General features: G+C 34.6%; 1 protein-coding gene and 1 non-coding gene across 2 annotated transcripts in view; both read left to right on the plus strand.

Annotated features, from left to right (window-relative positions):
- WDR64 (WD repeat domain 64) overlaps window positions 1-25595 on the plus strand; it is a 148389-nt gene that overhangs the window by 41331 nt on the left and 81463 nt on the right. The window contains 6 exon segments of the mRNA XM_049777562.1: window positions 4496-4575; window positions 8295-8434; window positions 10746-10872; window positions 17164-17312; window positions 20959-21082; window positions 23973-24148. Coding sequence (XP_049633519.1) covers window positions 4496-4575; window positions 8295-8434; window positions 10746-10872; window positions 17164-17312; window positions 20959-21082; window positions 23973-24148 — 796 coding nt within the window.
- Window positions 12049-12242, plus strand: LOC126014927 (U2 spliceosomal RNA). Its single transcript, XR_007497871.1, has one exon. It is a non-coding gene; the product is annotated as a U2 spliceosomal RNA (small nuclear RNA).

The following is a 25595-nucleotide window of genomic DNA, read 5'->3' on the forward strand; positions in this document are numbered from 1 at the left end:
AATTTTCCTATACATGGATGTACATGCAATCTATTATGCTGAGTGAAATTAGTTAGAGGAAGAGAGATAGACACAGAATAGTATCACTCATCTATAGGTTTTAAGAAAAATTAAAGACATTACTATAATAAGGCCCAGAGACAATAGAGTTAAGGGCTGGGAGGATTGGGAGGATTGGCTCACAATTTGAAGCTCACCACAATGATTGGTGAATGCTGTTAGGGAAATAACTACACTAACAGCTAGCATGACAATGCTAAAGAATAAGAGAAGTTTAATGTCTGCCATGATACAGGCAGGGGTGGGGGAGAAGGGGAGCATTGGTGGTGGGAATGTTGTACTGGTGAATGGGGTATATTCCGTTTATGACTGAAACCCATCTACAAATATGCTGGTAGTCATGGTACTTAAATAAATACTAAAAAATATAGATATTGTTTTAAAAAATAAATAAATAAAAGCCAATACTGAAGTAACGAATTATTTATTTCCTATTTTCTTTTATTTTTGGAATGTCATTTGAAAGTATAAATATTATATGATATATGTTTTATTAAAATTATAAAGTAATATGTGTAAACAACCCAAATGTTTTAGTGATAAGAAATAATTGCTTTTTTAATGACAATACCAATAATTTTGTTGTTGTTGTTAAAAATTAATTGGGGAGTCTTTTTTTAATAAATATAATTTTTTATTTTAATCATAGTGGCTTACATATCATTCACAATAATATTTTAGGTACATATTAACATAAAATCAGGGGAATTCCCATCACCGAATTGCCCTCCCTCCATCTTCATTCCCGTCCTACCTCCCTTATCCTCCTCCCTCACCCCCTGGGCTGCCAGAATAAGTGGTCCCCTCTGTGCCTAGCTTACTACTTAGTGGTCCTACCCCTGTTTGGTTTTGGTACCTGCCTTATTTCCCGCTCTAGTTGGAAGGCAAGACTAGATAGTTCAAGTTATGTGGTTTTGTTTGAAGAAGAGAAAAGTAATAAACTGTGGGAAAAATCAAATATGCCAAAAATGGGTGGAGTCCTTATAAAGGCTCTCATCCTAGGTTGGAGAGACGAAGGGGAAAAAGAAGGTGAAACACCACAACAGTACAAAAAGAGGTGTCAAATAAAATGTCCAGTGAGCACTCCAACAATAAAGATAAGCACCACATAAAAGCCATTGTCTTGAGATAAAAAAAAAAACATGGCAGAGCACATAAAGGAAGAGAAGAAAAGAAGAAAAAAAAATATAAATGGAGACAACAACTTCTATATCCACACCAAAACAAAGAAATTGACAAAGACTAGATAAATAAGAAAAATTGTTTTGTGTTTTTGTCTTTTTTTTTTTCTTCCCTCCTGCATAGGCACAGTAATATTGAGGTCATTCGAAAAGGAATTCCCTTGGCCTAAGAGATACAGGGGCCAATACCAATAACTTAATGATCTTCAAAAATGTTTATTTTGACGCACATGTGCTACTGGGTACATGGTATCCAACCATGTGTCGTCCCCTTTTTCCTCTTGAGATGTGAACTGAGAAGATGTAAATTTCGCTGCATTTATATTGGGCTGTGTACCAGGCCTCTCTCTGTCTATGGGGAAGTCTACATTCTTTTTTTTTAGTATGTTACTAGTTATTCTCTTTATTATCTTCTCCCTCTCTTTCCTCAGTACCTCCAAATAAACTCTGGTTTTGCTTCCCCCACAAAAAAAATTATTAAAAAAAAAGAAAATATTTCTGTTTTTTCAAAGTTGGAGCAATAGTACATTGGGTAGGACATTTGTCTTGCATGAGGCTGACCTGAGTTTGGTCCACAGCACTCCATCTCAGACATAAAACCCACTGATTTCTGAGCACAGAGCAAGGAGTAAGCCCTGAGCACTGTTGTGTGTGGCTTCTCAAAATGATAGAAAATTGCCTAATTTAACCATCAAAAAATGTCAGAAAATTAAAAACCCATAAGCCAAATCTAGTAAGTCTCCTGTTAATAATGTATGCAATATAAGAATAGTCTTATATATATTTTATTATTTAAAAGAGACCATAGGATAACTCAGTGGTTGAACCTTTGTGTGTGTGTGTGTGTGTGTGTGTTTTGGGTTTTTTGCTTGTTTATTTTGGGGGGGGGTTAAGTTTTTGGCTCACACTGGCAGTGCTCAGGGGTTACTCCTGACTCTACACTCAGAAATCTCTCCTGGGAGGCTCAGGGGATTATATGAGATGCCAGGATTGAACCACCTTCCTTCTGCATGCGAGGCAAATACCTTACTATCCATGCTATCTCTTCAGCCCCTGAACTTATGTCTTTTAGGTATAGGGATTTTCATTTGATATCTGATTCTACCCCAGATGTAGAGTGCTAATTTAGCTAACCTTTTCCATTAAGAGAGTGTCTCCTTCTTGAAGATGCCTGTAGTCTCAATGTCCTGGAGTGTTTTGCCTACGTGTTGTTCTATATATATTATGGTTTTGGGTCTGATATCGAGGTCTTTCATCCATTTGGATTTTACCTTCATACATGATGTTAGCTGGGGCTCTAAGTTCAATTTTTTGCAAGTGGCTAGCCAGTTGTGCCAACACCACTTGTTGAAGAGGCTTTCTTTGCTCCATTTAGGATTTCTTGCTCCTTTGTCAAAAATTAGGTGATTGTTTGTCTGGAGAATATTCTCTAAGTATTCAAGCCTATTCCACTGATCTGAGGTCCTGTCTTTATTCCAATACCGTGCTGTTTTGATAACTATTGCTTTGTAGTACAGTTTAAAGTTGGAGAAAGTAATTTCTCCCATATTCTTTTTCCCAATGATTGCTTTAGCTATTTTAGGGTGTTTATTGTTCCAAATGAATTTCAAAAGTTCCTGATCCACTTCTTTGAAGAATGTCATGGGTATCTTTAGAAGGATCGCATTAAATCTGTACAATGCTTTGGGGAGTACTAATGACAATTTTGATGTGAGTCTCACAGCAAAGTGTGCTCACTCCCTGAAAACTTTACAATAATTGCAACAATAAATAAAAGGGAATAAAAGAAAAAAAATGCCATACTTAGTGGCACTCAGGATTACTCCTAGATCTGTGCTCATAAATTAATCCTGGTAGGATCAGGAGACCTGATGGGATGCCAGGAATTAAACCCAGGTCGGTTAGGTGCAAATGCCCTACCCACTGTGCTATTGCACTCAACCCAGGAAATAAATTATTAAAAGACACAATATTTTAGGCCCATAGAATTTGTATGAAATTTACATTTCACTATTCACTAAAGTTGCTATGCTTACCCATTTATGTGTCATTTGCAGCTGTTTTATGCTATAATGAAAATTTAATGGTTCTGACAAAAGAGATAGAATGATAAAAGTATAGGCAGCATGGAAAAGTTTCCAATACTTATTCTCTCATTTCTTAAAGAAAAGGTTCACTAGGGGCCAGAGCGGTGGTGCAGGCAGTAGGGCGTTTACCATGCATGCACTAATTTAGGAGGGACTGTGGTTCAATCCCTAGCAACCCATATGGTCCACCAAGCCAGGGGCAATTTGTGAGTGCATAGACAGGAGTAACCCCTGAGAGTCCACAGGTGTGGCCAAAAACCCAAAAAGAATTAAAAAAAAGGAAAGTTTCACTAAGTCCTGATATAATATTTTCTATTAAACTTTCCCTCATGTATCTTAGAAATGGGCACAACAGAAATTAGTGAAAGACAATGATTCAGAATAAGGGCACATTAAAAAGTACCTTTATGAGACATTCTGAAACTTTTTGATTTTTATCAACAAGGAAAAAGTGCTTTCTTCTTTCTATCTTATTTTTTATTCCCATCATCCCAGGAACAAAGGTATAAGAATACACTGTTTCACTGCTTCTGCAAGAGCTATATAGTAATCATTGAAATGTCCTCAAGTTTTGGGAGTTAGTTTACATTCAGTAAATAAACTTAATCCTACAACACTTGACTCCAGGGAATCATTTTCTTACCTTCCATATAATCACTTTATTTTGCTTTGTTGGAATTCAAGAATTCATATAACTCAACTAGAATAAATAAAATAAAATATGCTATAATTCAAGCAGACGTTTAGAAGGTAAAGGTCCCTCTGAATTCTTAAGAAATTGTGGGGTTTTTTTGGTTTGTTTGAGCTATACCTTGTGATGCTCAGGGCTTACTCCTGAATCTATACTCACAAATCACTCTTAGAAGGACTGGGAAAACATGTGGGATGATCGTAATGGAACCACGAGCCACATACTAGGCATATTATATCTCCATTTCCAAGAATTGAGTTTCTTTTTAGACAACAAAAAGTGTTCAGTTAATATCATATTATAAAGAATATTCTACGAGTCAATGAGAATGAAGGCATTACTTATTTATGTGGGTAACTGGATTTATAACATAGAAAGGAACCTAATTATATTTTATGTATTATAATTAGCTTTTTGAAGATACAATTTTACACATACTTTTACTTGCTGATTTTACATATACTTGTGTTTTGCAGGCCTGTCAGAGAGTTTTCTATGCCAAGAGGAGCAAACAACTTTTGTTATTGTTTAAAAGCAAATGTCATTGTTACAGGAGGTGAGAGAACATTTAATATTTTACAGAAACTTTTAGAAAGATATTAAAATGTATAGTCATGTTTGTCTTCCTTTGTAATTTATATATTTGATGACATATTTAACAAGGTCTTCCTCAGCTCAAGAATTCTCCTGATCAAATACTTTAGAATCAACTTAAATAAAGATGTGAAAGACCTATACAAAAAGATAAACAAACAAAAAATTACAAAACACTACTTGGGGCCGGGCGGTGGCGCTGGAGGTAAGGTGCCTGCCTTGCCTGCCCTAGCCTAGGACGGACCGCGGTTCGATCCCCCGGCGTCCCATATGGTCCCCCAAGAAGCCAGGAGCAACTTCTGAGCGCATAGCCAGGAGTAACCCCTGAGCGTCACCGGGTGTGGCCCAAAAACCAAAAAAAAAAAAAAAAACACTACTTAAAGAAATAAAAGAGAATACAAGGAAATGGAAATATATCCCTGCACATGGATTAGAAAAATTAACATTGTTAAAATGGCAATGCTCAAAAAACAAAACAAAACAAAAAATGGCAATGTTCCCAAAGCATTGTACAGATTCAAGGGAGTCCCTATAAGGATATTCATTACACTTTTCAGAGAAATATATCATACACTCCTGAAACTCTTTTGGAACAATAAATGACCATAAATAGCTAAATAAATCTTTAGGAAAAGTAATATGGGAGAAATTACTTTCCCCAACCTTAAATTTTACTATAAAGTAATAGTCATTAAAACAGCATGGTATTGAAAGACTCTGGATGGCCAAAAGGCACATGAAAAAAGGCTCCACATCACTAATCATCAGGGAGATGCAAATAAAATAATAATGAGGTATCATGTCACACCATAGAAACTGGCACACATCACAAAGAATAATAATAAACATTGCTGGCATGGATGCAGGGAGAAAGGACTCTAATTCACTTATAGGGAAATGCTGTCTAGTCCATTCTTCTGATAAACAATATATAGATATTCCTCAAAAAAAGGAATATAGATATTCCTTAGCAATACCACTGCTAAGGATATATTCCAGGAACACAAAAAATACAATACAAAAATGCCCTCTGCACTTCAATGTTCATCACAGCACTATTTATAGTAGCCAGAATCTGGAAGCAACTCATGTTCCCAATAATAGATGAGTGGCTAAAGAAACCATGGTATATCTAAACAATGGAATATTATGCAACGGCTAGGTAAAATGAAGTCATGAAATTTGCTTATACATGGAATGATATGGAGAATATTATTCTGAGTCAAATGAGTCTTGGGGAGAGGTATAAAAAATAATCTCACTCATCTGTGGGATGTAGGAAAATTTTAAGGCAAGTTGCTAATAATATCCAAAGACAGTACAGATGAGGATCAGGAAGACTAGTCCATCGTAGGAAGCTTGCCACTGTGTAGAGAGTTCAGTTAGACAAGAGAAGGGTCCACTATAACAATGATAAAACTGCTCATTCTAGACAAGAACTCAGTGTTGAAAAGGGATAAAATGACATGCATGGCAACCCTTCATTAAAAATAGTACAAACAAGGCCCGGAGAGATAGCACAGCGGTGTTTGCCTTGCAAGCAGCCGATCCAGGACCTAAGGTAGTTGGTTCGAATCCCGGTGTCCCATATGGTCCCCCGTGCCTGCCAGGAGCTATTTCTGAGCAGACAGCCAGGAGTAACCCCGAGCGCAGTCGGGTGTGGCCCAAAAACCAAAAAAAAAAAAAAAAAAGTACAAACCACAGTGTCAGAAAAAGAGAGTGAGAGAGAGAGAAAAAGAAATAAAATGCCTGTCCAGAAGTAGGAGGGAGATGGTGGGTGAGACTGAACCTGGAGACATTTGGTGGTGGGAAATCTGCACTCTACTTAAAATTAGTGTCTAAGAGGAATATAAAGGAAGAGAGCAAGTGTCAGAGTGAGAAAGAGAGAAGAAAAATGTATATCTTAGAGATAGGCAGGAAGAGGACATCCTGGAGGGTGAGAGACAAAATGGGTACCTTTGTAGTGGGAAATGTGTACTGGTTAAGGTTGTTGTGCATTGTATGGTTGTAACTCAATCATGAACTTTATCTGTTGGGAAAAAAAACTATTATTAACAACCTTGTAACCAAGGTGTTTAAATACATATTTTTAAAAATTAATTTTTAATTCAAAAAATTTTATCTGTAGTTATTACCTATTTTATATAAAATTTTATTTTCCTTTATATGTTTTGTGCTTGGCTTATTATTACTATTACATTATAAAGTTTTAAGAGTGGAAACATGTCTCGTGTATTTGAGTATCAATCTGTCTTTATACCTCCTAAACATGTTTGAAAATCTCACAATTCAATGTTTCTTGATAAATGCGAACTAGTAGTTTACTGTCAGAAACACTTCAGTTATATTACATAATTAATTTTGAAAATTAATGCTTAATTGTTGTGCATTCAGATATATTTTACTGTTATCAATTTCTTTCATAATTCTCAGACTTAGCTATGCAGTCTTGTATTGTATTCAGGGTCCGGAGGTAACTCAGTAGAAAACTATTTATTGGAGAGGGTTCACAACCAGCGGCTTTCAGGGGTTACTCCTGGCTCTGTGCTCAGAAGTCGCTCCTGGCAGGCTAGGGAAACCATATGGGATGCTGGAATTTGAACTGGGTTCCGTCCTGTGTTGGCAACGTGCAAGGGTCAAACACCTTACCACTGTGCTATTGCTCCGATTCCAAGCACTTGCTTTTTTTTTTTTTTTTTTTTTTTTTTGGTTTTTGGGCACATCCATTTGACGCTCAGGGGTAACTCCTGGCTATGTGCTCAGAAATCGCCCCTGGCTTGGGGGGACCATATGAGACGCTGGGGGATCTAACTGAGGTCCATCCTACGCTAGCGCTTGCAAGGCAGACACCTTACCTCTAGCGCCACCTTCCCGGCCCTGCACTTGCTTTTTATGTGAAACCCTGGGATTATTTAATTTTGGATGGGGAGAATTAACTGTGGAACTGGGGAGATTGCTTGAAGGAGCAGGATACATGTGTTGTATGCTTAAATTTCCCAGTTAGATCCCTGGCATGATATGTCCCCACACAATTCCGCAGAACTACTGAGTGTAGCCTTGTTTCACAGCACCATAGGATTGAACCAGCATGGCATCTTCTAGCCAAGATTCATTCATCCTGCATTGCCTGTCATACAGAGGATTGCTGAGAGTGGTCCATAATTTAGAGCACTACTAGAGAGGCCCTATAAAAATAGCACCTATTTAATTATTAATCTATGTAAATACGTACTATAAGGGAATAAAATCTGCACTATAAGGGAAGATATAAAACATGAAAACAGTTGAATTGCTATGATGGTAGAAATTCTTTAAAACGCTCTTCTTTCTTTGTTTTATTTTGTTATTTTAATGTTTGAATAATTTAAGAGTGTAAAACTAAAAGGACAGCTGTCTTAAATACTTTTGGGGAATAAAGTATAAATAATATACTAATACATGAATTCATAGTAAGAAAAAGGACTAATAAAATCTGAAAATTCACAACTGTATATATAAATATAACTTTACAAAAGTTAAGCTTGATGAGAACTAAACTAAGGTGACTTAGCAAGTCAGTTTTAGGTTGTATCTTGAAAGAAATGGATTGGTATTTGATTATCAAAGAGATAAGGATTTAGTTGTGAGAGATTTAACCATTTGTAACTCTGAGAAAATAATCTTTTCTTACTCTTCTTTCAGGAGATGATAAAGTTCTCCGGTTGTGGCACCCCAATATCAGTACTAAACCTGTGGGGAAACTTGTGGGGCACATGTTCAGTATCACGGATGTTGTAATAAATGAGAAAGAACAACACGTTATCAGCCTTTCCTCAGCAAAGGTAGCAAAATTAAAATAATACAAATTAAAAAATTTTTGTTTACTTTATAACAAACTATTTGAAAATTCTGAAAACATATTTTTTGACTGAAATGACTGACAACCCTGTGAAAAATATTGTCAATGTGTAAATGAATTGATGACCCACTATTTATGTTTCTTTTGATATGGAATATCTTCATAGTATAATATAATATAATATTATATAATATAGTGTATTGTGTTATAGAATGTCGTTGCATGTAATGCATTATAAAATATTATGTGTATTCTTTAGCTTATGAAGAAACTTGTTTAAGACAAGGATAGAGTAATACAATTATGACTCCATATCGTCTTTATAGTAGAACACAAGAAGAATTTCTGTGACAGAAATAAGATTTTTGATATTGTTTCTATTATTTAAAAGTTCTAACAAGTTTAATAAAATAAATAACAGGTTATGCCTATTAGAAATGAAGGGACCAGATTATTGTATTTGTATATAATAGTTTTTGAAATTTTAATTAAATTCATTTAAAAATCTTATAACACATGAGTTTATGGGATTTGTGCAATAGGAATAAATCATGCTCCTAACATATAGGCACCCAATGAGGGACCAGCAAAATATTTATTACAATTGTTGACAAATCTAGAAGATATCAGTGGCAACACAATAATTGTTGGAGACCTCAAAAATGCCCTGTCACCCCTTGATAAGTCAACCAAGCTGAAACCCCCCCAAAAATATAGCTCTGAAAAGAGAAATGGAAGAAACTGGACTAGTCGATATATATCAGGCCTGAAACCATAAAGTATATAGAACAACACGTAGTAAAACACTCCACGTTATTGAGACTAAAGGCATTTTCAAGGAGGAAACAGTGCTCTCCAAACAAGTGGAAGCAGAGAAAAACAGATGGGACTATATTAAGCTGAGAAGCTTCTGCACCTCAAAGGAAATAGTACCTAGGATACAAAAGCCATCCACAGAATAGGAGAAACTGTTCACCTATTATGCATCAGATAAGGAGCTAATATCAAAAAATATAAGGTACTAACAGAATTTAACAAGAAAAAAACATCTAACCACATCAAAGAATGGGGAGAAGAAATGAACAGACCCTTCCTCAAAGAAGAAATACAAATGGCTAAAAGACACATGAAAAAATCACATGACTAATCATTAGGGAGATGCAAATCAAAACAACAATGAGGTATCATCTCACACCACAAAGACTGGCACACATCACAAAGAACAAGAACAGTTAGTGCTTGTAGGGATGTGGAGAGAAAGGAACTATTATTCACTACTGGTTGGAATGCTGTCTAGTCCATCCTTTATGGAAACAATATGGAGATTCCTCAAAAAAAAACTGGAAATTGAGCTCCCATATGATCCAGCTATACCACTCTTAGGTATATACCCTAAGAACACAAAAGTACAATTCAAAAATCCCTTTGTCACACCTATATTCATTGCAGCACTATTTACAGTAGCCAGACTCTGGAAACATCCAAGATGCCCTTCAACACATGAATGGCTAAAGAAACTGTAGTACATATACACAATGATATATTATGCAGCCATCAGAAGAGATGAAATCATGAAATTTTCCTATATGTGGATGTACATGGAATCTATTATGTTGAGTGAAATAAGTTAGAGGGAGAGAGATAGACACAGAATAGTCTCACTCATCTATGGGTTTTAAGAAAAATTAAAGACATTACTGTAATAAGTTTCAGAGACAATAGTCAAGGGCTGGAAGGGATGGAAGGACCGGCTCACAATTTGAAGCTCACCAGAAAGAGTGGTGAACGCTGTTAGGGAAATACCTACACTAACAACTAGCATGACGATGTTAAAGAATGTTGCACTGGCAGAAAAAGACTTTTAAAGTTGACCTCCATCTACCAATGTTCCATATCACTCACTACCCCCTATCCCCCAGCCTGCCACCATAGCAGGCCATTTTTAAGTTTTGATTGTTAAAGATTGAGTCTCATGATTTCATTGTGTTGACCATGGCTTGGATATTTAGTTCTGTCCTTTCTTAACACCACCTCAATTCATCTGAGACCTCTTGGCCACTGTACCCATCCTTTCATATTTGTGTTTCTTCTCCTCCACTCGATTTATTTCCTTCTCCCAACTATACTCTGGGGACTAGAGTGTTCTAGACAACTCTCATTTAAACCATTGCATTCTTTCATAAAATTATTCTAAATACCACAAATAAGTGATATAATTCTCTATAGAAATGCTTGATTTTTGAGTTAAAAAGGAAAAAATTTCAAAGTAATACAATATTTTTTTATTCCCTAAGGTTTTTAGGGTATGGGATATACAAACACTTTCATTACTACAAGTCTTCCATGACAGTCAAGGAGGACCAGGAGACATGCAGATCTATTCTATGATATATGATTCCAATCATGGCATGCTCATTACTGGTGAGTATAATTAATTATTGGAAGATAAAAGCTCCATCTTGATTTTATACCTTTGGTAGCATATGATTACTAACTAGAAGAAAAATAAAATTAGAAGAAAACTTATAAAAGGATTTACTATAACAGAAATTTAATTCAATTCAATTGTCTCTATGTTTTACCATGATCAGGTAGTCAAAATGCATAACTTCACTTTTCTGAAAATGTGAGGTCAGTGTTATATATTTTTTAATCTTGGATCTGTGGCCATGGAGAGTAGATCAATAATATATGACTTGATCCTACATTTCAGGCAAATTCAGATGTCTTGGAAAGTGATGCATCTTTTAGAAGCCGCACTTCCATGCTGAGTAATGTCATTCATAGACCATTTGAACTCATGTATTCTGATACTGAGAGTTACTCAGTAATAAGGATGCAGTCTCCCACATGTATTTGCTTTTAGACAAAAATAAAAAGAAAAGAAAAGAAAAACAGCTAAGAGTTACAAGGGCCTTATGAAAGATCTCTAATACTGATGTTGTCTACAAATTTACTGCTTCATTTTCTTGTTGTCTCTTGCAACATGTACTTATAGATGAGACAAATGCCATGCCATTTAGGTTGAACACTTTATATGAGTATTGAAAGTGAAATAAAATATACTCCCTGCTTCTTTTTTAAAATACCAACCCAGAATGCACTTGCTAAGCATTTTCTCACTGATCACCTTCCTAGAGTCACTTTGGGAAAAAATCAGGCAGTATCATTAACCATTGGTATCATTAATCTGCAGAATATAAGTTTTTAAACTTTATTCTACATTAGGAATAATTAGAACTTTATATTTGATGATGGGGTTCTCTACCCTGTAAAAAAAAAAAAAAGGAACTTTAGTTCTAGTTATAAAAATCTCTATTCTGGGACCGGACAGATAGCATGGTGGTAAGGCGTTTTATGGTGGTTCGAATCCCAGCATCCTATATGGTCCCCGTGCCTGCCAGGAGCATAAAGCCAGGAGTAACCCCTGAGCCCTGCAGGGTATGACCCAAAAACAAAAATAAAAACAAACAAACAAAAAAACAAATCTCTATTCTATATATGACCCTTCAAATGTAACATAATTACTTTGATTATGTTTCATCACTATTGCCCCAATTCTCATATTTAATTTTTAGGTTTAAAATATCCAGTTTAATCACTTCTCAAACTTTTAACTAAGATCAATTGTAGTATCTGTTCTTATCAGTTTAATATCTGATATCTGACATTGTCTATCTGATGACTATATTAAATGGATTTGGGGCACTAGGAAATGGAATAGAAGCAAGCTCTGTCCATTCGACTCATCAACCTAGTATAGTATAGTATCCAGGAATGGTGCACCCAAAAAATAGATAAATAAAATTAAAAAATAAAATAACCAGTTTAAAAAATGCCAGTTCCTTTATCATTAGAGATGCTAGTGATGTTTCAGTACAAGAAAGAGAACAAAGGTGCTGGAACAATATTTCAGTGAATGGATTGCTTGCCTGAATGTGACTGACTTACGTTCAATCTCTGGTTACCCCTTCTGATCCAATAAGCTGATCTGGTCCCATGTTAGGATTCATTCTTCAGCATTAATAGAGCGATAAGACCGGAGAAGCCCTGGATGTGGTCCCCAAACAAAAAAATATATACAAATATTAATATTTTTCCAATCTTATGTAATTTAAAATATATTTTACTTTCAAAATGTGAATGCCATTTATTACTTTACTTCTGAAATTACATGTATTGACTATAGCCATCAGCTTTAGTTTGTATCAGATTATAACATGCCTTGATTCAAATTAAATATTTATACTAGTTTTAAATTCCAGTGACAGCACCACTAGATCTAGAATTGCTTTTTGTGGAACATTTTACTCTGATTTTAATGAAGACAACTGCCATTTGTGCAATGTTTATGACACTCTGCCTATAATCAGTGATATGTTCAACCATCATAGGTTTAGAAATTATATTTTACTAATGCCAATTTTAAAGATCATTTCAAGTTATTAGAAAATGGATATGAGTTTGAAATAGATCTAGGAATATATTTCAAAACTTTTGATTATCTAATTTACATACTTCACTTTGCATACTTCTATAATAGTAGTATAACTACTCTAATTTAGAGATCATCACTTGTTATTCCTTTATTCATCAGCTTTACTGAAATCCTAAAAATGTTAATCAAAATCAGTATTAGGTTCTACCACGCAGCTCACTGTTGAACATCCAGCTATTATGTTGTTGCTATATTGTTTCATATTAACATATGGAGAAGGCTGTGTGTTGACAATTAGTAGCAGAAAAGTATCACCTTCCTTTTTAATATGTGATTATACTTTATCTTACAGTTTAAATACATAGTAAAATTTATAGCAATTAATTACACCAAGTTTATGTTTCTTGGAAATACTTGAGCAACTCATTAGATTTTAGTAATTTAATTTTCAGCAATAATATAGGAAAATAGTTTTACTTTATTTTTCAAAATATGGATGCTTTGATATTATAATTTTTATTTCTAGAAAATATACAAAAATAGATTTGAGTATTAAATTATACTTAAAATTTATACATTATTATAAAAATTAAACAAGCACGTGCCCAATCTATGATGTACCTTGGTTCTATCCCCCATTGTCCCATATGATCCCTCAAGCTAGGAGCTAAATAAAATAGAAATATTTTGCTATAGTTATTTGGAAATTAGTCTTCTTTAATATTGTCATGTAAACACTGATATTCAGTCATGCTTTTAATGAGATTATGTTTTCAGATTAGAAAATCTGAAATTTTATTCAGATTGAAAAGGGAAGAGCTATTTAACAATATATTATTTAGGAATTTACAATCCTTTTATTATTTATACTTTTAGTTACAATTTTTATTTAAGGCATTGTGATTGGCAAAATTATTTATAGTTGTGATGCAGCTAGCTTTGGTCAGGTTACATTATGAAACTTCTTTGAGTTCCCTCTAGGAAAGTGGGTGTACAGATTGCAAAATATAAAGAAATGAGGAACCACACAAGGTTATGTGGAAGAACAGAATTCTGCTTTTAATGTAAAAAACTAAAGGTATAAAAGGGGGATTTTGCCAGTCAGTTTTTTCAATGGTATGAAAAGAATGCTCACATTTGTTCCTATGCAAAGTACAAATATCTTTCTTGTTAACAGCTTTATCATACATTGTTTGATTTACAAAACAATTCACCGGCTTTAGGTGGTATGCAAACCTAATAATAAATACATATCAAATAGGAGTTCAGAGTTAAAAAAAGGTTAATTTTAATATCTCAAAGTAGTTCCTGTCCTGCTAGTTCTGTTGTAAATTAGGGGATTTTAGCAAGGACCTGGATTTCCCTATCAAACTTCCTAATTCTGAGGGGAGAGGTTTTTGTATACCTGGTAAAAATTCAACAGCCCAATGCTATATCCTGCCCAAACCTTTTGGATGTTTCTGGGGTAAAAATTAGTTAACAAGTACTCAAAGTCCTTTAGAGATGTCCCAAAAGCAGAACATTCTTTTATGTTAAAAACTGCAAGGGCATTTTAAAGACAAGGAGGAAAGAAATTGTTTTTAAGTGTCTTTTGGTGCTGAATTTTCCAGGTAAAGAGAAATTTAATCAAGGCTATATTAGCCTGTAAAATCATGATGTTAGTACGTAAAAAGTTCAACTATATATACAATACAGCAGAGGGAAATTTATATTTAGGCCAAATAAATGTCTGCTACTAAGATGCAGAATATCATCTTCACTAACAGAAATATTGGTCAGCCATCCATACTGAGGGAAGACTTCTCAGTGGGCCTACTGATGAGAGTCTCATCACCTTCACTATTATAAATCTTGGTCAGTCATCTACGCTGAGGGTCTTCTGCCGAGATTCCTATTGAATAGTGGGAGGTTCATATTAAGTCTGAAGAATATCACCTTGCACTGTCAGAAATTTTGATCAGCCTTCCATGCTGAGGGAAGGCTTGTTAGTGGGCCTACTGACAAGATTAGATAGTGAGAGGCAATACAGTTGGATTTTAAATATACAATGTTTCAGAACCAATCCTAACAACGGGTTCAATCTCCCTCAACTAATGTTTCCAGAGTCCATACTATACCACCCCTTTTCACCTGCCTCCGTCTAATATTATAACAAGAAAAATTTTAAATTTTGATAGTTACAGTTTCATTATATATAGTCATATATATAGTTTCATTATCATTTCATTGTTGTTGGCTCCATGGTTTGGATACTTATCTCTGTTCTTTCTTAATATCACTAATGCAGTTAAGCCCTTTTAGCCCCTGTTTCCCATTATTTTATATATGTCTTTCTCCTCTTCCACTCACTTTCTTTCTTTTCACTATACTCTGGGATCAAAAATATTCTAGACAATCCCATTAAGCCATTGCATTTCTTTATGCAGTTATTCTAAATACCACACATAACTAATATAATAATGTATTTACCCAATTCTTCTTATTACTTCATTTAACATAATACCTTCTATGTTGTAGCATAGCTATATATATATATATATATATATATATAGTATAGTACAGCTATATAGTATTCTGTGGTATATACATATCACATCTTTATGCTCAACTCATCTGTTGTTGGACATGTAGGTTGATTCCAACTCAGCTTTTGTATTAGGTTCTGTAGCTCCATTCAGAATTTTCCAAGAGCCCTTCATACTGCTTTTCAGAGTATTGAACAGACAGCATTCCCAATAGCAGTAGATTAGAGTTCTTTTTCACCACATCCCCACCAAAATAGATTGTTTCCAGTATTTTTGATATATGCCATCCTTATTAGTGGAGGGAGATTGACCCTGTTGTTGGAATTTGGGATTGGTGCTAAAACATTGTATATTTAAAATTCAACTACAAATAATTTTGCCAATAATAATGCTCTATATAAAACTTTAATTAAAAGTATAAATTATAATTTTATAATTCTAAATTATATTTTCTTGACCCCTTTGTCAAATATTAGTTGGCCATATACTTGGAGGTGTGTCATTGGATATTCATTTTGATCTATTTGGTTTGAAAGTCTGTCTTTGTTTCAACAACATGCTGTTTGATCACCATGGTTTTGTAGAAACTTCATGTAAGGTAAAGAGATGCCTCCCAGTTTCTTGTTTTTAGTAGAGTTTTGGCTATCCGGGGTCTTGTATGGTTGTACTAAAACTTTAAAATTGAAGAATGCTGTCTGAATTTGGTTAGAGATTGCATTTATATATATAGTAGTTTAATGAAGTGGTCCTTTTGATAACATCGTTTTTACAATCCACAAGCATGAAATATTTTTCCATTTCCTTAGGTTTTCAATTTCTATCTTAAGTGTTTTGAAGTTTTAGTGCAATCTATATTTCTTCTTTGAGGAAAAGGCTGTTCATTTTTTCTCCTCCCCCCCTTTTTTTTTTTTTTTTTTTTTTTTTGGTTTTTCGGGCCACACCCATTTGATGCTCAGGGGTTACTCCTGGCTAAGCGCTCAGAAATTGCCCCTGGCTTGGGCAGACACCTTACCTCTAGCGCCACCTCGCCGGCCCCTTTCTCCCCATTTTTTAATGGGACTAGATGTTTTCTGATTGTTAAGCTCCATCAGTACCTTGTATATATTAGATATTATCCCCTTATCTGATGGTTATAGAATGAATAGTTTCTCCATTTCATGGGAGGCCTTTGTATCCTAGTTACTATTTCCTTTGAAGTGCAAAAGCTACTTGGCTTAATGTAATTCTGCTTACCTGAACATAAAAATAAGTATTACTTTTTTTTTTTTTACCATATATAGTATACTTGGGAAAATAGTGTCCCTAAAAAGAGAAAATCAATTAATTTAAAAGACCCTGGTTTGAAAATAAAATCAAAAGTGAATGCTTTCTTTCCTTTTCTTTGTTTTAGAAGGAGGATTTTGGGGGGCACAACTGAAGTGCTTAGGGTTTTTTTCAAAAAAAACCATTTCTTGTGTGCTCTAGGGGCCATATGAGGTGCTGGAGATTGAAACAGAATTGGCTGCATGCAATGCAAATGCACTACCCACTATGCTTTTGCTCTGGCCTGCTGGAATCTATTTTCTGATTAAATAACATTCATTTTATCAAAATATTTTAGAGTAAATAAGCACATTTTCACATTATTAGGTTTCTTAGACATTAATATTATAGATTGATTTATTCCAAATTATAGATTATTAATTCCAAAATTATTAGATATGACTCAAAACTTACGTGCTGCTACTGATATTTTTTTTTATGTTCTAGGATCTAGTGTCATAAACATGTATCCTTTGACAAGGATGATACAAGATACAAAGCAAGTCCCTCATTCTCATGAACGAGAAATCAATGCCATGCTTTATAACAAATATTTTCACCAAATACTCACTATCTGCTCTGAGTCTATAATTAAAGTAAGTACATATTTGCAAATCAAATAAAACACTTTTTTCCTTTTTTTTACTTTCCTTTCTTGCTTCTTTTCTTTTTTCTCTTTCTTCCTTCTTTCCTTTCTCTCTTTCCTTTTTTTTTTTCTTCTTTTTTTGATTTTTGGGTCACATTCTGCAGTGCTCAGGGGTTACTCCTAGCTCTATACTCAGAAATCACTCCTGGCGGGCATGGGGGACCATATGGGATGCAGGGATTCAAACCACCATCCTTCTGCATGCAAGGCAAATGTCTTACCTCCATGCTATCTTTCCAGCCCCTCTCTCTTTTTTCTATTTCTTTCTTTCTCTTTTTCTTTCTTTCTCTTTCTTCCTTCCTTCTTTCTTTCTCTCTTCCTTCCTTCTTTCTTTCTCTCTTTCTTCCTTCCTTCTTTCTTCCTTCCTTCTTCCTTCCTTCTTTCTTCCTTCCTTCCTTCCTTTCTTCTTTCTCTTTCTTTCTTTCTTTCTTTCTTTCTTTCTTTCTTTCTTTCTTTCTTTCTTTCTTTCTTTCTTTCTTTTTTTCTTTTTTTCTAAAAATTACTCAGGACTTAGTCCTAGTTCTGTACTCAGGTATCATTTGTGGTAGTACTCAGGCAGCTATCTATGATACTGGGTATAAAATAGAGTTGACTGTGTGCAAGGTAAGAAAGAATTTAAACTTTTTCTGTCTTTTTGTTTGTGCCAAGTAATGATCAGTGCTTACTCCTGGCTTTGTCTCAGAGATCACTCCTGGCGGGGCTAAAGAAACCTTATGCAACTTTGGGGGTTGAATCAAGGTGAAATGCAAGATACCTACTTGCTGTAATATTCCTCTGGTCCAGCATTTTCTTTCCTTAGTGATGTTTTTGAGTGATTAAGTAACTTTAATATAAAATAATAAAACCTACATTGGACAATTTTTAAGCTTTCATTAATATAAAAATTAACTAACTCAAGCTATTTTAATTATATTGAAACAGAAATAGATTCAAATATCTAGATATGTAATCTACATGACTAGACCATAAAATGGAGAAATGAAAGCCTTTTTAGAAAATGGTGATGAAAAAATGAACAGTAACATGTTAAATAAGTTTAAACTAGATCACTGTTTATAAGTATACACAGAAATTTAACTAAAATTGATTCAGATATTACGATCAAAAACAAAAATATTCAGAAGATATGTGTAAAATAAGTCAATAGTTTGACTTCGGATATGAATTTGAAGACTCAACTCCAAATAATTGACAAAGATAAAAAATACCAAATGGGACAATGTTAACTTTACAAACTTACAATCAAGGAGATTATACCACACAATCAAACAGTGAGATCATCTAGTATTTGCCCCTTTTCTTATGATTCAATCCATTTAATATTATGCCCTCCATTTGCAGTCAAGTTGCAGCAAATTGCATGATTTTTATTATCTCTTTCTAATTATGGTATTCTGTTTTTTGAAGAAGATAGGTGAATGCCTAATAGACACATAAAAATTCTCACCATCACTTATTATTAGGTAAATTTAAATCAAGCAAATATTGGGATACCTCACATCAGTAGGAATCACAAACACACACAAGTGGGAAAAAAATCTATGTTGAAAAAGAATTCTCCTCCATGACTGTTTAGTTTGTTCATTGTGTCACCCCTTTGAGAAACAGTGTGGAGGCTCTCAAAAAAATAAAATCACAGAATCCCACTACCTAGTATGTACATACAGAACACAAAAACATTTATTCAACAGGACATATGCATACCACTATTTATAGTAGCACTCAGAATAGTAGCTATAATAGTCACAACTCTTCTAGTTTATCACTTAGTGATCTTATGTCCTTACTAACTTTCTGGCCCTACAGCTCAGGAAGATGGTAGTGGTATGGCTACTGGGTCTTAGGTCTAGTGTTGGGTGTTATTTCTGTTTGTTTTGTTTGATGTATGAAGTATCTGTGGTGTAAAGTGATATCTAGATGATAAATAATTGTTTTGATTTGCATCCTTGATGATTAATTATGGAAGCATTTATATGCTTACTGGCTATTTATATTTCTTCTTTGAGGAAGAAGTTTCTGTTCATTTCTTCTCTCCATTTTAATGGATTTGATGCTTTTTTTCTTGTAAAGTTGAACTAGTGTCTTATAAAATTGCAGATCACACTCTGTGAGATATTAAAAACATAGCATTATAATAATATATGAAGACTATAGAGATGAGAACCGTTGTAGGGAGCTTGCCATGGGGAGGAGTATGGACTGTGTACTGAAAGGGTATGAAGTGTTATGCATAATACCCTTTTAGTAACAGTTTTAGAAGCCACAGTGTCTTTTAAAATAAAAGGAAGAGAAAGTATGAAGGTTAAATGTTTGCCATAGAGGTGGTCTGGTTGTGAGAGGTGGTAGGGATACTGGGGATATTGGTAGCATGAAATGTACACTGATGAAGGGATAGTTGTTGGAACATTGTATTACTAAAACTGAGCCATGAGCAACTTTATAACTATATTCCATGATGATTCAATTAAAATGTATTAAAAAAAATAATTTAAAAATTTTTTTCAAAGACCCTGTTGCTACTTACTTACCCTTATGAGTTTGTGAGTTGGAATAAAAACAATCTGTGTGTAAGGGCCCGGAGAGATAGCACAGTGGTGTTTGCCTTGCAAGCAGCCAATCCAGGACCAAAGGTGGTTGGTTCAAATCCCAGTGTCCCATATGGTCCCCCGTGCCTGCCAGGAGCTATTTCTGAGCAGACAGCCAGGAGTAACCCCTGAGCACCACGAAACAAAACAAAACAAAAAAACAATCTGTGTGTATGTTCTGTCTACCAGTCTGGGACACAGAGTGGCTCCTCTAGGTTCACATAGTGCCTGGATGTGCATGTCATTTCTGGGGTGGGGGGCAGGGAAGATTTAACTAAGATATTAGGCAAATCAGTGAGAGGAATTCACTTAGTATTTTACCCTAAGTCTGTTAATATAAAACGGAGCTGTAAGATGGCACCTATCAGCAAGTTTATAAGAAGCTACCAAGACTTTACCTTTCAATTATTGTTCCTATAAAATTTCAAATTCAATATGTAACCTACCAGCAAGGTTTTAAGGTCACCAATAAGAAGAGAGGTCATTAAGATGGTACTATGGTATCTCAGATCACATTTATATCTTATAATATTTTGTCTTTTATTTCAGTGATATAAATATAGGCAAGCAGAATAATGAATCTGGAAACTTGGGAACAGTACATTTAGAATGAGAGATAAGTTCCACATATTAGAAATCTTTTTCCAGTTACAACTTATTGGTCCACTATGTGATTTATTTCTTGGCAAAGGAATCCCTCTCTCAAAATCATCTGGGTGCTCTTCTTTTTTCCTTTGTTTTGAAATTTTTTCCAACATTTTAGATCATTTTTCGCATAGAATAATTCAGTTTTGGTTGTGATTTTTTGTTGAAACTATGGGACTTGTAACACAGGGTCTCCCTATTTAGCTATATGGGCCCTGCCTCGGCATAACCTAAAAGCAATACTCATGGCAGAAAGTTGAAAGGTTAGATATGTCTGATATAAATTCTGAAGATGTATAGAATATTGTAAAATGGGTAATAACTAAAATGGTATATAAGTTATTTGATTATCTTTTCTTTCCACAGGTATGGGAACTTGAAACAGGCCTCCAAATATACAATATTTTAAAACCTCATGGCTTAAATGTTGAACTGACTTGTGCAGATATTAATGAAAGTGGATTTCTTTTCGCCACAGGAGCATATAATGGTCAGATTATATGCTTTAGTATTTGAATAATTTGTTTTAGAAACTTAGTTTCTTGTGTTAGAATATGACACGGGCTAGAATTTGTACATATGTGAGTGAAATCACTGTGCTGACTAAGCCATGATTGATACTCTTTCAATGGGCAATAATGCTTCTGATTCAAATTGAAAAATGCTTCATATTATACTTACATAATTACCTTAGAGTTACCTTAGAGTTTACCAGGTTTCGCATTGCATCTTTGTTGAAATCTATTTACCGGTGTTTACCTGTGTTTACCTGAGATTCATTCTCTCTACTTTGGATATAAAAAGCTAAGAAAAATTAGATCTAGTCACAACTGACTGATTTGAGAATCAAGCAAAATATACAACTTATTTTGTTATATCATACTTAGAATTCTATTTTATAATTAATCATAAGTGTTAGTTCCTTAAATATGTATAACATATAACCTTATAACATGTATCATGGCACATTTTAGAGAATGTCAAAGTTATGTGTTATGTGTTATGTCAGTAAATGCTCCAATTTTCATGTCATGGAAATTCCTAGAACTAGAGATATATCACCAGCCTCATCTTTCATTACATTTTGTTCTTTACTCCTATGACAGAATTATTTTATCTAGACAATATGACCAACTGAAAGCACTACTATGAATTTAAATAACATCTAAATATATTTACTAACAATATTATTTTGCTTGTAACTCTATTGATTAATTGCATAAACACACTGAGGAGAAATCTTGTTGTTTTAAGTGTAAGTATATAACAATATATATGAAATAAAATCATAAGAACTAACTAGAGAACTTTGCTTTATATGGGACAGTCTCTAAGAACTTTGTTAGTTCTCTAAAGATATCTTGAAAACAAGTAAACAATTGTAATAATAAATATTCTTTGTAATTTTATATTGAAAAATATATTAATCAATAATCCATAAAATGTATCCATTATTTTAAAGTAGGCAAGTCACACTTTGCATTAATAAGACTGATGTCTAGAATAATTATAAATATTGAAATTTTCTCAGCATTATTCAAAGAGGTTTAGGACACCGCAGAAATTAGAACTATCCAAATTCCAGAGCTTCCCAATAAGCCACACATATCTTATAATTCCCATACTTGTGATCACTTGTGAAATATTGAGCAGTAACCCTCTGCTCTCTGTTCTGCTAAATTTAATTACCCAAGCCCCCTAGTACTAGGAAGTCTGTATCATGGGCCTCTGGTACATATCATCAGGAATTAATGAGTGCAGGACCAATTTATTTATTAACATATAAAACTAATTTTCTATATGATTATAAGTTCTTGAGGGCAAGAACTCTTTAGATTAAATCTTATTCTTAGTCCCTATCACAGTGTTGAGCACCTAGGAAGAATCTGATCAAAGCGTATCAATGCTATTAATGAACCCAGTGGTGGGCATTGTGAGGTGGCTAATGGAAAACAGAAAAACAGCAGTTTTCAAATTTCAGTTCCATCATGTAAAAATTAGAAATAGCAAGCAGTGGATGGAGCTAGTGTAGGAAGGGATAAAGGGTACTCTCAGTGATCTGATAGTCTGTGATTTAAAACTCAAGATAACCACTACAATAGTCTATGTTAGAAGACAGTTCTCTAGGGGCCTGAGAGATAGCAGAGTGGTGGGGCATTTGCCTTGCATGTGGTCTACCCAGTTAGATTCCCAGCATCCTATATGGTCCCCCAGCCTTCCAGGGGTAATTTCTGAATGCAGAGCCAGGAGTGAGCCCTGAGTGCTGCTAGGTGTGGCCCAAAAACCAATCAATAAATAAAGCTGTTTTTTTTTTTTTAAAGATAGTTCTCTATACCAATGACCTAGAAATATACCTTCAACAGCTACTCTGATTATAAACTTTCTTGGCCCTTTAGAAGATATCCTAAATCATGGGGCCGGGAAGGTGGTGCTAAAGGTAAGGTGTCTGCCTTGCAAGCGCTAGCATAGGACGGACCACGGTTCAATCCCCGGCGTCCCATATGGTCCCCCCAAGCCAGGGGCGATTTCTGAGCGCTTAGCCAGGAGTAATCCCTGAGCATCAAACAGGTGTGGCCCAAAAACAAACAAAAAAAAATAAAGAAGATATCCTAAATCAAAGATGCAGTGGTAACCTCAAATAAAATATTATTTAAAATGTAAGACAATTTTTTTATACTCTTTTCATTTTCTTATCTATCAATAAAGCAGGATAATTTCCTTCCTGGTAGAATTTCTCTTAAATCTTCTGTAACACAATAAGAGTTAAAATCCTAAAACTTATCAGCAACCCTTTAGAAAATGTGACAGTAATTATCTTTTTTTAATATTAGTATAAATATGACATTAAATGAAGAGAGAGAAATTTGTAAAGTTGTTGAACATTAGAAGAATAAAGATAGATAATGTTTAGTTGAAGCAGAAACCTCATATAACCTGAGATCTTCAAAAACCTCAAAATTTTAAAGAAATTTTATGGTCCTTTATATTTTTGATTAGTCAAAAGAAGGCATTTATAATTATATTATATATACTTCAAAGTCAATGAGATACAAATATCAGTCTTAGTAGAAAACAAATATAAGGGGCCGGGCGGTGGCGCTAGAGGTAAGGTGCCTGCCTTGCCTGCGCTAGCCTTGGACGGACCACAGTTCGATTCCTGGCGTCCCATATGGTCCCCCAAGCCAGGAGCAACTTCTGAGCGCATAGCCAGGAGTAACCCCTGAGCGTCAACGGGTGTGGCCCAAAAAAAAAAAAAAAAAAAAAAAAGAAAACAAATATAAATATATTATAGGCAGAAATCTTTTAGCTAGATTGATTTATCTTTGAGGTAATTTCTAGGCATTATTTTTACCTACACAAACTTTTCTTTGTATGATCAGGAACAGTTAAAATTTGGGATTTTGGCAGTGGGCAAGAGATGAAAGTGTTGCCAAAAGGAAAAGACTGGAAAGAAGAAGAACACTCTTTGAAATGTCTGATTTTCCTGAAAGCCCAGGAAAAGAACAAATACTTGATTCTCACCTTAGGGCACAGCGGAAAGATACAAATGGTCCAGGTATACCATTTCTTTAATATTTGTGCTCTCTGTGTGATTATTGGGAAAATAAACTGAGTGGGTTGTAATCCTCACACAATTACTCTCATTGGATTTAGTTTACTATAACATTCTACACGAACTTTCCACTAATTTCCCAAATTAACCATGGTGAGGTAAAAGTGAAAATAAAAATAAAAAGAGGTGTACAGAGCTTGAACTAAAATGGTACCATTTTGAACTGAATTAAATTGAGGAAACCAGGCAAGAGCAAAGCCACTCTGCTTTGTGGCTGCACATTTTTTCATCAAGGAGCCTTTCCACAACACATGAAAATCACCAACACACCCCGAAGTTTGCACTGAAAAGTAATGAAGAACCCTATCACAACTAGTGAGTGAAGATGGAAGTTCTGAAGACTCAATCAACATCAGCCATCTACATAGCCTCTGATCAGGAATTTAGAGTAGAAATGTGCAGGCTTTTCAAATAACTCAAAAACAAACAAACAAAAAAATCCATGAAATGGAAGCCCATAAGACTCTAGGATATGAAAGTAGAAAAGAGAAGACTTCAAACAGAAATACCAGGACTTAAAAACCTGGTAGGTGAAATGAAAAATTTACTGAAACACCTCACCAGCAGAGTAACAACTGCTGAATAAAGAAAAAATGACCTAGACTATGACCTGCATAACACCTTCTCTCAATTAAAAAAAATAGGAAGAGTTTAAAAATGAGCATAAGATGAAAAGAATCCTCAAAATAAGTGAGCAGACCAAGAAATAAGAGAGGACACGTGGAAATGGAAGCACATACCCTGCTCATGGATTGGCAGGATTAACATCATTAAAATGGCAATACTCCCCAAAGCATTGTACAGATTTAATGCAATCCCTCTAAAGATACCCATGACATTCTTCAAAGAAGTGGATCAGGCACTTTTGAAATTCATTTGGAACAATAAGTACCCTAGAATAGCTAAAGCAATCATTGGGGAAAAGAATATGGGAGGAATTACTTTCCCCAACTTTAAACTGTACTACAAAGCAATAGTTATCAAAACAGCATGCTATTGGAATAAAGACAGGCCCTCAGATCAGTGGACTAGGCTTGAATACTCAGAGAATGTTCCCCAGACATACAATCACCTAATTTTTGATAAAGGAGCAAGAAATACTAAATGGAGCAAAGAAAGCCTCTTCAACAAGTGGTGTTGGCACAACTGGCTAGCCACTTGCAAAAAATTGAACTTAGACCTCCAGCTAACACCATGTACAATGCTTAAATCCAAATGGATGAAAGACCTCGATATCAGACCCGAAACCATAAGATATTTAGAACAACATGTAGGTAAAACACTCCAGGACATTGAGACTACAGGCATATTCAAGGAGGAAACTGCACTCTCCAAGCAAGTGAAAGCAGAGATTAACAGATGGGAATATATTAAGCTGAGAAGCTTTTTC

This window comes from Suncus etruscus, chromosome 7 (genome assembly GCF_024139225.1).
Source record: "Suncus etruscus isolate mSunEtr1 chromosome 7, mSunEtr1.pri.cur, whole genome shotgun sequence".
Classification (NCBI taxonomy): Eukaryota; Metazoa; Chordata; class Mammalia; order Eulipotyphla; family Soricidae; genus Suncus; species Suncus etruscus.